This window comes from Scardinius erythrophthalmus, assembly GCF_964197995.2.
Source record: "Scardinius erythrophthalmus genome assembly, chromosome: 19".
NCBI classification, from domain to species: Eukaryota; Metazoa; Chordata; class Actinopteri; order Cypriniformes; family Leuciscidae; genus Scardinius; species Scardinius erythrophthalmus.
Genome location: NC_138239.1, coordinates 17,712,245 through 17,728,039, shown reverse-complemented (window position 1 = coordinate 17,728,039; position 15,795 = coordinate 17,712,245). Strand labels below are relative to the sequence as shown.

Sequence of the window (15,795 nt, the reverse complement as noted above, 5' to 3'; positions counted from 1 at the left end):
CTTGGGTGACCAGCTTTGGTGACAATCTTTGTGAGACCATCTAAAAACCAGAAAAACAGGCTTTTTTTTATTTAAGTTATTGATTGAGCTTTTTGGATGCATTACAATATCTATTAAAGGGACAGTTCACCCAAAAATGTAAATCCTGTCATCATTTACTCACCCTCTAGTTGTTCCAAACCTGTATGAATTTTTCTTCAGCTAAACACAAAAGAAGATATTTTGAAAAATATTGTTAACCAAACAGAACCCCATTGATTTCCATGAAGAAAAATAAAAATACTAGGAAGTAAAATCTTTTGGGTGATCTATCCCTTTAAATTACTATAACTATCCTATAACTACTAATATGCCTTCTACAATAACTACTAAAATCAAAATAAATTTCTATCAGTTTCCAGTTTTTTGTATTGGTTTGAATAATTGGCTCAAAAATTCGCGACACATCATCCTAATCAGAGAGAAGCGTTCACGCGCCTCACTGCGAGCGCGTGGATCATCGAAACGCCAATTCGACTCTCATCCGCTCGACCTGAGGTAAGGAGTGATGAACAACAGGACCTTTCAAAGTATTAAAACAAAAACATGTCAGCAACACCCTGAGTGAGATTTTTCCAGCCCTACAGAGACGGGCTGTTTATCTGAAATGGGATTCCAAGGATGTTATTCCAGGAATAATGTGCTCGGGAGAGACTGTGTCTTGATTTCATAAAGAAACAGTTGAAGCAGTTGAACTGAGGTAGGTCTTTCAAATGATCTTGTCTCACATATTGTTTTTCAAATGAAAATTTTAAGCGCGTCAATTGTGGGATACAGGATCAACTTTATAAGCAAACTCAATTTTAAAAAGGCTAGCTATAGAAATCATTTTAATTACATTAATATCAAGTGGTTTTATTATTTGGCTAATTTCATTTATATTAGTGTTTATCTTACACTTTATATTGTTTAGTTAATGTTTAATGTTAATTGAATGATTTAAGAATCATATGTGATACCCTGATGGTGTTTTATATTTGTGTATGGCAGTCCCCCATCTATGTTTCCAGATTCAAGCGTCCTTATATATATATTTAAAAATGGTCTCTGTATAAAGTACATGTAAATTTTAACAATGTGAATTAAGATTATAGTTCATACTTTTTTACTCACTCCCATATATACAGTAGGCCTATTTTACAATTTGTTGTATTGTTATTAGTTTTGCCACTGCAAGCACCACTCACATTTTCTTCAGGAAATGTACATTCTAGTTCCTCTTATTATTAAGTTCTTATTCTTATGTATTATTTTCTATAAAAAAACAATACTGGTGATCTGTCTCAAAGAAAGAAATGGCACTAGTTTTTTTCTTTTTTTTCTTCTATGTGATCATATTTGGCCAAAAAACATGCTTATGCATTCCAGTAGACTTTAATTATTATTTATGATTAAAATTATGCATTCATATGTTCATCTTTTTTACTCTATGAACAGCATTTATCCACTGGACAAGAATCCAAAAATTGGAAGAGGATGTCTGGGGTAGATAAAAATCTAAACTCAGAGAAAAGTTTCAGAGTGGTCGTCCGTCTGTGTGCCTGTGAGAACATACACTGACTCACACATATATATCAGAGTTTATTATGCAGTTGGACATGCTGAAGTTTGCATGAAATTGTGTTTTGTTTACCTTTTCCCATTGTTCTGATCTTTATTTCTGCAAACATTCCGAAGCTATATATTTAACCCAATTTTTTAAATTCCTCAGTGAACAGACCAGAACATTCTGTCTCTTTAGATGAACCCAGAGCGTCCATCAAAGTGACACATCTTAACAGAGTAGTTGTTGACACTGGAAGGGTGAGTGTTGAATTGGATGAGATCAAAGATGTCATTTAATTAGATTCATCATCCTCATTTTGCAAAAACAGAAAGAAATGATTCAAGTGAAACCAAAGTATGCAGTAAAGTCAAGTTTACTGATTGTCTGTTTTCATTCTGCAGAGTCACAAGCCTCATATTATAGATCTTGATGCAGTTTTAAATGAGGAGGCGTCTCAGAGATATGTTTATGAGTCAACAACAAAGGTTCACAGAACGTTCTTCATAGCAACAGTTACAGTTGTAATCAAAATTATCAGGTTTATTGCCCAAATGTACAGACGTTCAGCTGTTTACAATGAACAAATCAAACAAAAGTAATTGAAATAGCTCAACACAACAAATGTTTCAAGTGGTTTCCCCAAATTTAACTAAAAAATGCAACTTTGAATGACTTTTGCATTCTCAAAATTATTCCACCACTTCATGGCAAGCATCTTTAGTACAGAGTAGAACACCCTTTTGCTTTCATGACCTGCTGCGAACGAGATGTATAACCAGACACCAGCTTCTGGCAGCGTTTCTGAGGAATCTCAGCCCATTCCTCATGAGCAATGGCCTCCAATTCAGTAATATTCTTGGCTTTGCTTGATGCAACCGCCGCCTTCATATCCCACCAGAGATTTTCTATGGGGTTCAAGTCCGGTGACTGTGATGGCCATTGTTGAATCTTCCTTGACTTGTTCTGCAACCAAGCCTTGGTGGAATTTAAAGGTATGCTTGGGATCATTGTCCTGTTGGAAGGTCCAATGACACCCAAGCTCCAGCTTCCTCCCTGACGGCAAGACGTTTTCTCCTAGGATTTCCTGATACTTCAATGAATCCATCTTGCCTTCCACACGCTGCTGGTTTTCAATGACAGAGGATGCAAAGCAGCCACAGAGCATCACTGAGCACCACCATGCTTAACTGTAGACAGTGTTCTTTTCAGCATATGCTTCATTCTTCTGCCTCCAGACAGACCGCTGATCCATAGGGACAAAAAGTTCCAGTTCTGTTTCATCGCTTCACAGAGCAGAATCCCAAAAATTCTATGGTTTATTTATATGATTTTGACTAGCTCACTTTTCTTGTGCTTTTGGGGCCAGTAGTGGTGTACGTTCTTGAGTTCTGGCATGCGTTTAGTAAGTGTTTTAACTCCTACGGTGGCGTATTATTTCAAATCTGCTGGCAGTCGCGAGTAATCTCCCCCTCGCATTCGTCACGGTGCCACTGAGTGTAAAAACGCGAAAACCGAAGCTTGGATTTCCAGGTATGTCCCTCTTTGGCTAATGTATTTTCAAGATGGAGGCGCAACATGGCTGCCGCCATTCGAGCGACTCACTCGTATGTATTCTAATTGGCAGATTCTACGCTTACGAGAATACTTTATTAGTTGGTAGAAGTAATTACACATTAATGAGCACATATAATTTTGAAAGAACAAAGTGCTTTTGCTAAGAATCAACTTAAAAAATTACACAGTGTAGCTTTAAGGGTTTTCCTGAGCCTGCCTTCTCAGAAATATGGTTGCAGCCGTTGATAGTGTAACCACTGTTCCTTTAACTTTGAACTTGCAAAATATGCTTCCAATGGTGTCTCGAGGAACATTTAGTGCCCTCGCTATCTTTTGTATCCTGTTCCTGGTTTGTGAAGGTGATGATATCTTCTCTTAAATTTTTGGACCATTCTTTTGACAAATGTGACACTTAACAATCCTTTTAGATATTTGTAATATAGTTTTCTAGCTCAAGCACACCTGGTGCAATTAATGAAGCCCTTGATTATAGTTGCATCAGGTGTGCTTGAGACAACACCTGTTTAGCAGATTTGTGCTGTTGTAAGGGATTCTATTCAGGGGTTTGAATAATTCTGAGAGTCAGTAAGAGTTGGATTTTCAGTTGAATTTGGGGAAACCACTTGAAACATTTGTTGTGTTGAGCTATTTCAGTTACTTTTGTTTGATTTGTTCATTGCAAACAGCTGAAAGACTGTACAATTTGCTTATTTGCAATGGGGGTTTAATCATTTTGATTACAACTGTATGTTCATGTTTCACACTAGTCCTTAATAAATTTGCTAATCTCTTTCTTTCTGTCTGCCCCAGTCTCTGGTGGAGTATCTAATGCAGGGTTATAATGGCTGTGTAATTGTCTATGGCTCTCCGGGCAGCGGTAAGACTCACACCATGCAGGGATGCAGCGTTTTAGCCAAACACAGAGGCATCATCAGCCACGCTGCCGAGGACATCTTCACTTGTATCAAACCTTCAGTCTATTGGTTTTAGGAAATCATTCCACTCCTCATTCATTGCACCACAACAATTCAATGTATTTTATTCATGATCTCCAGACTACACATAATAAGACCTGAATAGCAGCATCCTTGAACAAGCCTTAATTTGAATAATCCAGCACCCAAGGCATCTCACTGCAAAATCAGAGTGTCATTCTACCACATCTTCAATGAAAAGATTTATGACCTATTGGTAAGTAATTTATATTGTAATTAAATAAATCACGTTATCTATGAATCAATCACAATTATTTTACATTAATACATTTGGAAGATTTTATTCAGAGCAACTGATGTCATGACAACATTCCCATGGCCTTGCTATACTGTTTGAGTTACAGGAATGTCAAATCAGTCAATCATTAAGCATAATTGTCCTCATAAAGCTTTATTAATGTTACATGTATATACACACTGCTGTTTAAAATTGGTGCCAGTAAGATTTTTAAATATATATATATTTTTTTGAAGGAAGTCTCAATAAAAAAACTCTTTAAAATTACAGCATTTCTCAAATAAAAAATACAATAAAAACAGTAATATTGCAAAAATTATTTCATTTTTAAAATGTAACTTTTTCCTCTGACGGCAATACTGAATTTTCAGCAGCCATTACTCCAGTCTTCAGCGTGACATGATCCTTTAGAAATCATTCTAATATGCTGATTTGGTGCTCAAGTAACATTTCTTATTATTATCATAATTTCTTTCATGATTCATTTGATAAATAGAAAGACAGAATTTATTCGAAACTGATCAATGTGACCTTGCTGAAAACTTTTTCTTTAAAAAAAAAAGAAAAAAGAATCGTACTGACCCCAAACTTTTGAATGGTGGTGTGTAGAATTTTGTAATACATTTTTAGGGTACCAATAAATTGCATAATTCTATTAAATCCCTGGCTTTGATAAACTAAAAGAGGAAATTAACACTTGATGTAACAACAGGTGTTCCGATGCTCCTGTGTCTCTCTTGCATCTGCTCAGGATCCGAAGGGGAGTGAGGTGATCTGGGTGCGGGACTGTGACGAGGTGGTGCATCTTGATGGGTTGACGGAGGTGGAAGTGAGCTCCGCCCAGGATCTGCTACAGGTGCATCGCCGTGGCTCCGCCCTCAGGCACACAGGTAACAGAGCCATAACTCAATCTGAGCCCAAATGTTTTGATAGAGCTCATGAGCAAACACTATTTAATCTTAAGTATGATGATCAAAGTGATCTCAACTTACTTTATTCAATCAATTCGACCAGACTCCTACATTCCTTTCTAAAATTCTGCAGGGATCTCAAAGGGAGATTTTCCAAGCCGATCCCACACGGTATTTAACATTGTGGTCATTAACACAACGGTCCAGTCCCCTGGTAGGTGTTTTTATGTTTTCTAAACATAAACGTCTTTCTAAAGTTTCCCTGAATTATGTTTTTGCACTTTTGCCATGTTTTTATTATCTTATTACATTTGTAAAATAAATTGTTCATAGATGTTTTAGGATAGTTACATTGACATTCTATTACATTTTTACTTGTTTTTAATGGGTAACTCAGTCCATTTGTCGGTCATTAATTCCCCTCAGTCGACCCCCTACGCATTAGTCAGCTCTAGGAACCTCTGCATCTGGTCTGATTGTTATTGTAGAGAGATATGAACATACCAGAACCTCCCACAGGGTCTCCCAGTACCCCCTGAAATGGTGTGTTGCAAACTCACAGTGTTGCGGTGTAATTATTTCATAATACAAATCTGATTAACCACCTCCCTTGTGTGTATTTTTATTGAATGGTTGCAGAGGGAGTTTTGACAGCCAGCAAACTCACTCTGGTAAGATGATAGCATCGGAGACTCCTTTTAGCATAACTGAAATGTAAGGTATTCTCTGCATGAAATACACAATCTTGGCATTCTTGTGGTAAGTACCATATTTGTCTGTGAATTAATAAAGAATTATGAAACTTACATGATTGTTGCTCTTTGTTAGGTGGATCTGGCAAGCTCAGGAAAAGTAAGTTTATATGTTGTATCTGATCATTCTAACAGCTATGATATTTTTAGTCAGAGATTGATTGACCATTATTGATTTGGCCTATTATAACATTTAAAAAACAATATTAAAGGTTTTTGTTATACGTCTAAAGAAAAAATTGTAGGCCTATGTGATTACATCGATAAGCCATTAGGTGGTGTCTTTACGAACAAATCATTAAAGCCATTAATGAATGATTCTTTACAAACTTATTCATTCAACTGATTCGTTCAAACACGCTGATTCATTCAGGAATGGAGAAAATAAATGACTCACTGAATTCGGGAACCGCATATTAGCATATTACTTTAAAATAGTTAGAGTAATATACTAGTATGCGGTTCCGAATTCAGAAACTATCTTTATAAGTCTTTGGGCCCAATCAGACGCAAGTTTTTCTTGCTAGTTTCAGCCTGACGCAGTTATCATTTTCACGTCCTGCGCCACGTAGTTCACGTTGCCCATTTGTGCGCCCATGGGCTGCGGGTCTGAAAACGAGGTGTGTTCAGTCGCATTGTTGGCGCGTTGCTATTTTGAGGCAACTGAAATAGAGTTGTTTTTTTTAGCCTATAGGTGGGTGCATAATGTGCGTACACTCTGCTTATTACACGCTTATTTACAATAAATAAAAGGATTACAATGTAAAAAAATTATATTGTGTACATAAAGGTATGGTGGAATCCAGCTTGTCTCGTAGATGGTCTGCTTGCACACTTTAACCTCGCGCACGAGCGGATCCGTTTCCTCTCAGTCTTTCAAATTCTGCCATGTAAATAGCGAATCCGCCAGACTCTGATTGGTTTATTGCACGTTACGCCCAAAACACACCCATTACTCATTAAGAGTAGGGACAACCCTTTTAGACCATGCGCCGGGCACGCCGACCATTTTTCCCGTCGTTAAACTAGCAAAAGTGGATTCGGACACGCCCTAAGTGCACTTGCGACATGAGCTTTAGACCGTGCGCTTAGATCGTAAAAATAAGGCCGTTTGAATCTGTGATTCAACTGATTATTGATTCAATCACTGATGAACCTCTAATGTGTTGATGTGTTGCTTGGAGAGACGCAACGGACGTTACTCTAACTATTTTTGTTGTCTGATCAAAACAAATGATCAATATTGTGTCTAAAATTTGCTAAAAAATAACTCCTTGCTTAATGAATTGTTGTAGAAAAGCAATCTCACAGCGATTACCTGCGACACGTGGTTGATTGCAAGAACGTCTTAAAAATACACAGGTTTAGGTGATAAATACTGTACATCAGTTTCAGTTTTAATGTTCACTCTTTCTTTCTCTCTTACTGTTGCGTCAGTGTCGTAGTTCTGTGGCTCCTGACATGAAGAGAACTTTCAATTCCACAAATGAAAACCCGCAAGAGACCAAGATGCTGAAGCGCTCCCTCACCATATTCGGAAATGTTAGTACCTCAAACATGTCAGCAAAAAAGAGCATGTTCTATCTTATTATCACTGTTGTCCCGGTCAGACTAAGGGTATTTTTGAGAGCAGAGTTTGTTTTGAGTATCTCAAGACGTACCCCAGTGATTTTTTATCAGTCTAAGGGCCCTATCTTAATCATATCAATATGCTGGCTGCATATGCAAGAAATTAGACACAGGAAATGATCTGTAAGGTTACATAGTTTTCCATTTAGGGAAGGGGGATGTCATGTCACATCTAACTGAGAAAATGATTTCTGCAGAATATTGGCCTCTTCGTCTGATTATGTACATTTAGATAATGTTGAGGCCTCTTCTTCCCTGTTACAAAATTTCTCATAGTAAAAAAAATATCCAAAATATGAGAGTAAAAAAGAACAATCCTTCCTTTCTTTTTTAGGTGATTTTTGCCCTCGGCTCTGCAGGGTCCCAGCACATCCCATACAGAGAATCCAAACTAACCCGAGCACTTAGGGACTGGTGAGTATCATCAATAATCGCCATAATCATTTCTCCATTTTCTTCAACATTTGTGTAAATTCATCGACTGTTTCTGAATTTGATGTTTATTTTGGCGTGTGGTTTAGTTTGGGAGGAAACTGTCGGACGTGTTTAGTGGTCACAGTGTCATCTCAATCATCTTCAATAACCGAAACTCTCAGCTCTCTTCAGTTTGCCTCCAGAGCCATGGCTGTTCCTTCTCGACCCATATACACATCTCAGTTACATTACACACCTGAACAGGTAAACCCATTTTTAATTCTGAAAACACATACTTTCAGTATATACTGTACATCACACTTTGAACAAATGCACACAAATCTTTACAGATACATCACACACATACATATTATTCACCTCTCAAAAAAACACCACCATAAACTTTTATCCTATAATAAATGTCAAATTTTGCTAATTTGTACTAATACTTCCTATCAATTTATTCACTTTTAAATCTTATGACAAATTTTGAAATAAATTATTTTTGTAATTTGTACACTTAGACATGCACAATCCTGGTGAAACCTTACACACAACACTCTTATCTTACTGTTTTCTAAATCAGCTAGTTGTAAATTAAGTAATCTTACAACAATATTCTAGCCATGTGCATATCTGAATGGGAAGAAGGACAGTAATCATCTGAACAGACAGCAGATTTTACCACCGGTCGGATCTGACAGAAGGGTGAGACTCAAGCTCGCACACATACACAGCACATACTCGCATAGACGTAATTTATAGCTTCACTTTAAACCCTGAATGTGTTTGTATGTCGAGTGCCCTTTTGCAGCTGAGTGAGTCGTAAAAATGAAAGGGGCAACTTTTATTGTGCTCATCAGTTTGACTCTTCATTTGAATAGTTTTGCCTCTTGTGGCCTGTTTCTAAAGTTACAGTATAGTAAGAGAGAACATCAGCAGGACACTATGAGTCAGAGGAGGACTGTGTTCATCCGAATATATAAAATACAATGTTTAATTGGGACACTCAGACCTTGTGTCCATTAGAAATGGGAGAAAGATGCCATAGAATTACCACGGAACAAACCTGGGGTCAAATAGGTCACATTCCTTTTTTAACAACTTGTAAAAGCTTACAAAATCTTTTAAAGTTATAAAGCACAGCTATATTTTCCAGATTTGGAAAATAATAGCTCTTATGAACCAGTTCTTTATGAAGAGTCATTTGACAAATTTAACGAAACAGCCTCGAACTTGAATCAGTCAGTGAATTTGAATCCAGTCAGTGAATCGTTTAGTGCCATTATTTGAAGTCACAACTGACTCTCATTACTGTTACTGTGCTGTATATGGGCAGTTTTACATCAGTCAATTTACTGATCGATTATTATTAATGATAAATAATGGTATTCTTGAAAAAAAAAGTCTAATTATTTACCAAAAAAGCTGTTGGTTTTTGTTTAACATACTAAAGTGTTTTATTTTAGGAGAATTGAAATTCATGAATAGTTAGTTTAGAGCAAACAAGCAATCATTTTTAAACAGTATCTTGACAAGCTTCAATTCTAATTATAGTTATTCTTATTTAAATGTCGGATGATAGACCTGTTCTTTATGTTTGATGTTTCATTCATCCCTGCTGTATTTTCAGTCGCAGACATGCTTGCTTCCCATCCTCTTGAGTTCAGTCAGTTCCTCTGAATCTAAACTCAGCTCAAGTCACTGTGGAGATGGGCTGGAGCTCAGAACTTTTCTCCCCCAGTTGGAGAAACCAGGCCAAACTGAACCATCTGGACGTTACCGCCGTGAATCCCGACGTGGAGATGAGAAAAACAGAGCTGATGGTAACAAGCTGCATTTTCAGCTTTATCCCATAAAATCGGGAGTCACTTTAACATTAAACAAGAACTTCTTTGCAGGTAGGATGACCCGCTCCCTGTCCCATTCCCTCTCTGGGGCAATACTCCATGATGCTGGAGGGAGAGAAAGAACTGGAAAAGGATTGGAGTTTTCATCTGCACAGCAGCACGGTTCTGTAGAGCGGCTTTCCACGTCCTCTCTTGAACCTTTTTCAGCTCCTTCAGCTGCTGTAGAGTGTCCTAATTGTTCACGGGAACGAAATATCCGAGAGGAATACGACAAGATCATTCTTCAGGTTAAGAGAGACAAAGATTCTCTGAGTCAAAAAGTAGCAGAACTGGAGAATGAGTTGAAGATGAGAGCAACGCAGGAGCGAGAAGATTGGATGAGTTGGGAAAAGAAAAGCGGAAATGAAGAATCTACCAGCTGCACATCTGCAGGTCCAGGAATATTACACACTGCAGAGGTACCAACACATCACAGCATCTAATGTATTGAAAATGTGCTGGGTTATGTCACCGTTTGTCACTTTGTTCCTATAGAGGAGCTCCTATTCCTGTTCCACATCATACAACTCTGGGACCCTGGAACACTTCAGTAATAACAGGGAAATTTCACAAATCTCAATACAAATTAGCTTAAATCAGTTTGTTAATGAGCACACTCTTATATTGAAAATGTTAAATATATTTTTAAATGATTATAATATTTACTTTTTAAATATTATTTTATATATTTTTATGCAAAAATATAAATGTTTTCACATCAATATTTGGGCAAGATAGGAATTTTGATCAAAAGTGCATTTGACAGTTTAAGATTGTCTGTGTGTCGTTTCCAACCTCAAGTACCGTCAGCTTAAAATGCAAACTGGGGTCTCAGACCATTGAGTGCTTTGAGAAAAAACAAAGATGAGCACAGAAATGTCTCAACCTGTTCTATAGGTGTGTTTACAAACAGAAGCTGAGAGTCTGAGAGCAGAGCTGAGCGCATGTCATGAGAGAGAGAGGATGCTGACAAACACGCTGCACTCTGAGAGAGAGAGACTGACCCAGGATGCCCAGGACATGCTCACACAGCTTAACAGCACCAGAGAGAGGAACAGCCAACTCGTGTCAGCACTTAACAACCAGCAGGTACATATACCAATACTGATTTTTTTGGAAAGTCTATTTGATTATGAACATGTGAAACTACACCAGAAACCTATTTTTATTTAAGATTACATACATTTATTTTATTTACAACATTTATTGTAGTTTGATATTAGTGGTGTAATTGTGCTGTTTGTATGGCAGGAGAGCTTGATGGCAGAACTACAGACCAGCAGAGAGGAGCTTGTAAAATTTCGAGAGAGTGTGTCTCTTACCCTCAGCCAGCTCAAGACTGAAAAGGTTTCATCTCTCTATCCTGTTTTTATAGGCTTAGGATATTTATATAGTAGCCTATTTTATGTGACAAAACACCACACATCAGTGATCACTTGCTACGCCACCTACTGGACAATGAAAATGACAAGTGTTGCCCTTTATTGGTAGATTATATGAACTGCAGTTTAATTTCATTTTACAGACTGAACTGATGTCACACTTAGAGGAAACAAAAAATTCCTATGAAAAGGTAATCTAAGACACTATCAAAAGTTTGGGGTTGGTAAGATCTTTCTGAAAGAAGTGTCTTATGCTCAAGAAGGCTGAATTTATTTGATCAATAATACAGTAAAACTGTAATATTGTGACACACAATTGACACACAAAGCTATCAATTACAATTAAAAATGACTGTTTTCTGTTTGAATATATTTAAAAATGTAATTTATTTCTGATGGCAAAGCTGAATTTGAGTAGTCATTACTCCAGTCTCATTACTCCATGTCACATGATCCTTCAGAAATCATTCTGATATGCTGATTTGGTGCTCAAGAAACATTTCTTATTATTATCAAACAATATTTTTGTGGAAACTGATACATTTTTCATTTATTTGACATGGATTTTTTATTTTTTACTGTCACGTTTGATCAATTTAATGCATCCTTGGCTTGCTAAATGGTATGTATTAATTCTACAAAAAATCATACTGACCCCAAACTTTTTATTTATATTTATTTATTTTTAATAAAGAAATAAAAGATGAGATTTGACCTGTATATGTACTGCTTCTACAGGTGTGCTTGGAAAATGCTGGTTTAAGGCAGAAACTGAAGTCATTTTTGAGGGAGATCAATGCAGCACCCTTTACGGGATCCAGCAGTCCCGACACAAACCCTTCACACACGCACACAGACACAACAAATACCGAGATGATTGTCGTATCACACCATGTGTCTCAGCAATATCCTGCAGGTGTCACAAAAGGCAAGAGATCCATATAATCTCATTTTCATAATTTGAAGAAGAAAAAAAACAGTTATAACATCTATATTAACCTTATTGTTGACGACATTTATTATTTTTGGTTAACAGGAAGTGAATGCGGCTTCAGTCAGTGTGAAGGGTTTCAGCATCCTGAGGAGGGGTTTGTGTCAGAAAAATGTGAAACCACAAACAACAGCAGCTGTGAACCACCTCTGTATAAACCCCAAAGTCTCTACAAGCAGCTGTGAGCCTCTGTTGAACAAATCTTATGAATATGAGTTTATAGAACCTGAGACCTTACGTAGTGGGTTATGTGTGGTTTCTGCAGGAGGAGGGAACACAGTCTGTTACTGGACATGATGCTGGCTCTGTACAGGAGAGAGTGGTTTCAGCAGGATGCCATACCATATGTCAGACGTACGCTCAGGAAGTGTGGACTGAGGCCTGAGGACATAGACTAAAGACTGTGTACTTTTGTGTGAGTGAATGAGAGAGGTGAAAGTTGTCCTGTATGAATCACAGGTAAAGTCATAGTTCGACATGAAAATTCCCATCATTTACTCACCCTCAATTTGTTCCAAACCTGTGTGGATTTCTTTCTTCTACTGAACACAAAATAATATATTTTGAAGAAACAATTACACTGAATGGGTTAAAAAGTGCACAAAAGCACTGTAAAATTATCATAAAATTCATAAATTATAGTCATATAATAGCTTTGTGTGAGTAACAGACCAATATTTAAGTTGTTATTCACTGAAAATATTGGAATCCACCCATAGGAGATCATGAGAGTTCATAAGCCAAGTAGCATTTTCCGATTTACGAGTGAATTGTTGTTTTAACTCGGTTATCACAGCACATGAGAATGACTGCCGTTTATCAGTAAATTGTCACACAAAGCTATCATATGACTTAGAATATAGTGCATGAACCATATGGACTACTTTTATGACACTTGAATGATGCTTTTACATTTTTTTTTTAAGTTGAAAGCTTCAGTCCCTATTGCAATTGCATGCAAAAGAATGACCAGAAAATTATGTTCATGTTGAAGAAAAAGTCATACAGGAGCAATCACGGTCAGTCAATTATGGAAAAAATCACTAATCTTTTTGTGAATCACTTTGAAACTTACATGATAGTATATTTAAATTAACTAAGGGTAGAATAAAGCAAAAGCTGTTCCTTTTGAGCTAACAAAGTGATGAACTTGGTACCCAACATAATCATGTTTGTATCATAATTTAACACAGTATTTCATCCATTTAAAATCCAGCTGAAAATGTCTTCAACTCTGTTACACAAAAGACATATAATAGAGACTATTAAGTGATTGGTTTGTGAGTTTATTTATTGGCTACATGATTTTTAATCCACAGTAACACAATGAAAAACCAAAACATATACCTCTTTCTATCACACTATATAGTTACAGAGTTTTACAACTGATGATAGGTTGTTTGTATTGTAGGCTATGGTTTAGTCTATGTCAGCATTTAGACACTGATGTAGTCACTCTTGCAGGTGTTCGGGGGTTCTTGGCCGTTGCAGAGGCTGGTTCTGCGCAGGGGATGAATGTAGGACCAGTCTCGGTCTCTCTCTCTATTGCTCTTTCTTTCCATGTCTTCCTCCACCTGCAGCACACCCTTGTTTTTCCATTTTCTGAGGTTACTGCTGCAGCGTGATATACCTGTGTTCTGTGGCCTTGAAAATTCATCATCGTACTCATTCTCGGCCTCCTCTCCCTCATGCAGTGGGTCCTCCAGGATGCTAGGTGGCAGTGCTGAGTGTCTGTGATTCAGATTAATTGGCTCGTATATCTGGGGGTTTGGTGAGCTGGGCCTATATAGAGACCTTGGCACCGGTCTGGCTTTGAACGCCGTTCGTTCTGCTTTGGGAGGCAAGTTGTTGAACTCATCTGCTAGTTTTTTTTCTCTTTTCTTTTGCTCTCTTTCAATGAAGCTAAATGGTTGCTGCGGAAGTGGAGAGGCATGTCGTTGAGTGCCTTGTTGTTGGTGGTTTCCATGGTGACCGTGAACCGTTTGGTTGATTAGATTTTTTTGTCTCTGCAGCTTATTCGGTCGCTTATTGTTGATGTCATAGAAGAGCAAGTAAGTGGAAGCAGGGGCCGGCTTAGCGCGGAACTTCTTGCCGCGTTCTTTCAGCTCGTCCAGCTCTTTCTTCAGTCTCTCATTTTCTAACTCAATCTCAGAGCGGGTTTTCACATTGCGGCGTTTGCGATCCTCCTCACGAAGCATCATGCGAAACGGTTTGGGAATGGTTACTTTAGAGTTCTGTCTCAGGCTGTCCATTACCTGATTGGCTGCACTGTGAGATGAGTTCTGCTGGGAATGACACAACTTCCTGTGCTCCTCTATTGAGTTCTGCCGCGCCTGCTGTAAAAAAAAAAAAAAAAAAACGAATTAAATGTTAGATTTTTGTACTTTGCTATTAGAACTGTTGTGTGCAACTCTTCGTACCAATCACAATTCAGATTTTTATGAGGTTTTGGTTTTTAAAGTCGGCATGAAACGGAAGTTGAGATTGTCATTTTTTCCTTGTTGTGACGTATATCCGAGTGAAACGGCTTCTGAAATTAGAAAAAAAATGTAGGGCGGGGCTTGATTTCGTCCTTCGGGAATTGATTGGATCGTTGGAGGTTGGGCGTTGCAAACAAAATGGAGGCAGATTTGAATGCCAGTTTACATTCAGTTGTGGAGGATTTCTCTCCACCAGACTCCCCACCGTTACCCTCCCATGAAGGATTTTTTATTTTATTTTATTATTCCCGCGAACCAAGATGAGTCAAGTCAAGTTATCAGCCTTATTAGACATTCTCTGTTATCAGTCAAGTTCACCCTCGAGAGCATCTCGATAGCCGCACCCTATTTGGTTTGATTTCATTTGATTTCATGCCGACTTTAAATTGGATGAAACATTTTTTTAACCTCAATATTCCAAAATAATGTGTGATATAATTATGTGTAATGCATACATATCTAATAAAAACATGTGTTTTAGGGTTTCATGACACTTTAAGAATTATAATTTACAGCAGTGGTCCACAAACAGAAAGCTGGGGCCCACTGAGGGGCCTCAGCAAACTTCCAGGGTCTGAATAAGTCTGAAAACTATTAAAATCTGGTTGTTAATATAATTAAAATGCTAAAATAAAGATGTACAATATTAAACTGACATAATTTTTCTGATTTTATTTATTTCTGTTACAAAAGAGGTACATGCCAGCTTAGATAGGAGGGGTTTGGGGATTGGGGATTGGGACTTATTTTTCAAATTGAATTACAAATTATATTCTCAGCATAACATTGAGTGATACATTTTTTTTTTAAATATTAACATGAATTTCAGAATGTCTCAGTATTTGGTTCGTCCCCCTTATACTTTAAAGACACAATATGTAAGATATTTGGATTAAAAGTAGAACAATGTTTTGTATATTTTGTTGACTTGTGTACTTTATCCCAAATGTTTTCAACAATGTTTAAATCCAGAGA

At 37.3% G+C, this 15,795-nt stretch overlaps 1 protein-coding gene across 1 annotated transcript; it reads left to right on the top strand.

Annotated features, from left to right (window-relative positions):
* The first annotated feature begins 457 nt into the window (after nt 1–457).
* LOC308707659 (uncharacterized protein) lies at nt 458–15,476 on the top strand. Its single transcript, XM_081394278.1, has 23 exons — nt 458–537; nt 619–739; nt 1,477–1,582; nt 1,751–1,842; nt 1,987–2,070; nt 3,950–4,100; nt 4,257–4,330; nt 5,124–5,262; nt 5,417–5,497; nt 5,923–5,954; nt 6,112–6,135; nt 7,473–7,577; nt 7,999–8,078; nt 8,186–8,342; nt 8,703–8,786; nt 9,712–9,904; nt 9,980–10,386; nt 10,865–11,056; nt 11,219–11,314; nt 11,493–11,540; nt 12,088–12,277; nt 12,386–12,521; nt 12,606–15,476. Exons 3-23 carry the CDS (start codon nt 1,516–1,518, stop codon nt 12,736–12,738), a joined length of 2,565 nt encoding a protein of 854 aa, XP_081250404.1. The 5' UTR covers nt 458–537; nt 619–739; nt 1,477–1,515; the 3' UTR covers nt 12,739–15,476.
* Nucleotides 15,477–15,795: the final 319 nt, after the last annotated feature.

Bases quoted from the DNA above. Each gene is read 5' to 3' on its own strand.
- LOC308707659 (XM_081394278.1), top strand. From the start codon at position 1,516: ATGTCTGGGGTAGATAAAAATCTAAACTCAGAGAAAAGTTTCAGAGTG. The intron at 1,843-1,986 runs GTGAGTGTTGAA...TTCATTCTGCAG, and splicing joins TAGTTGTTGACACTGGAAGG to AGTCACAAGCCTCATATTAT. The intron at 4,331-5,123 runs GTAAGTAATTTA...GCATCTGCTCAG, and splicing joins AAAAGATTTATGACCTATTG to GATCCGAAGGGGAGTGAGGT.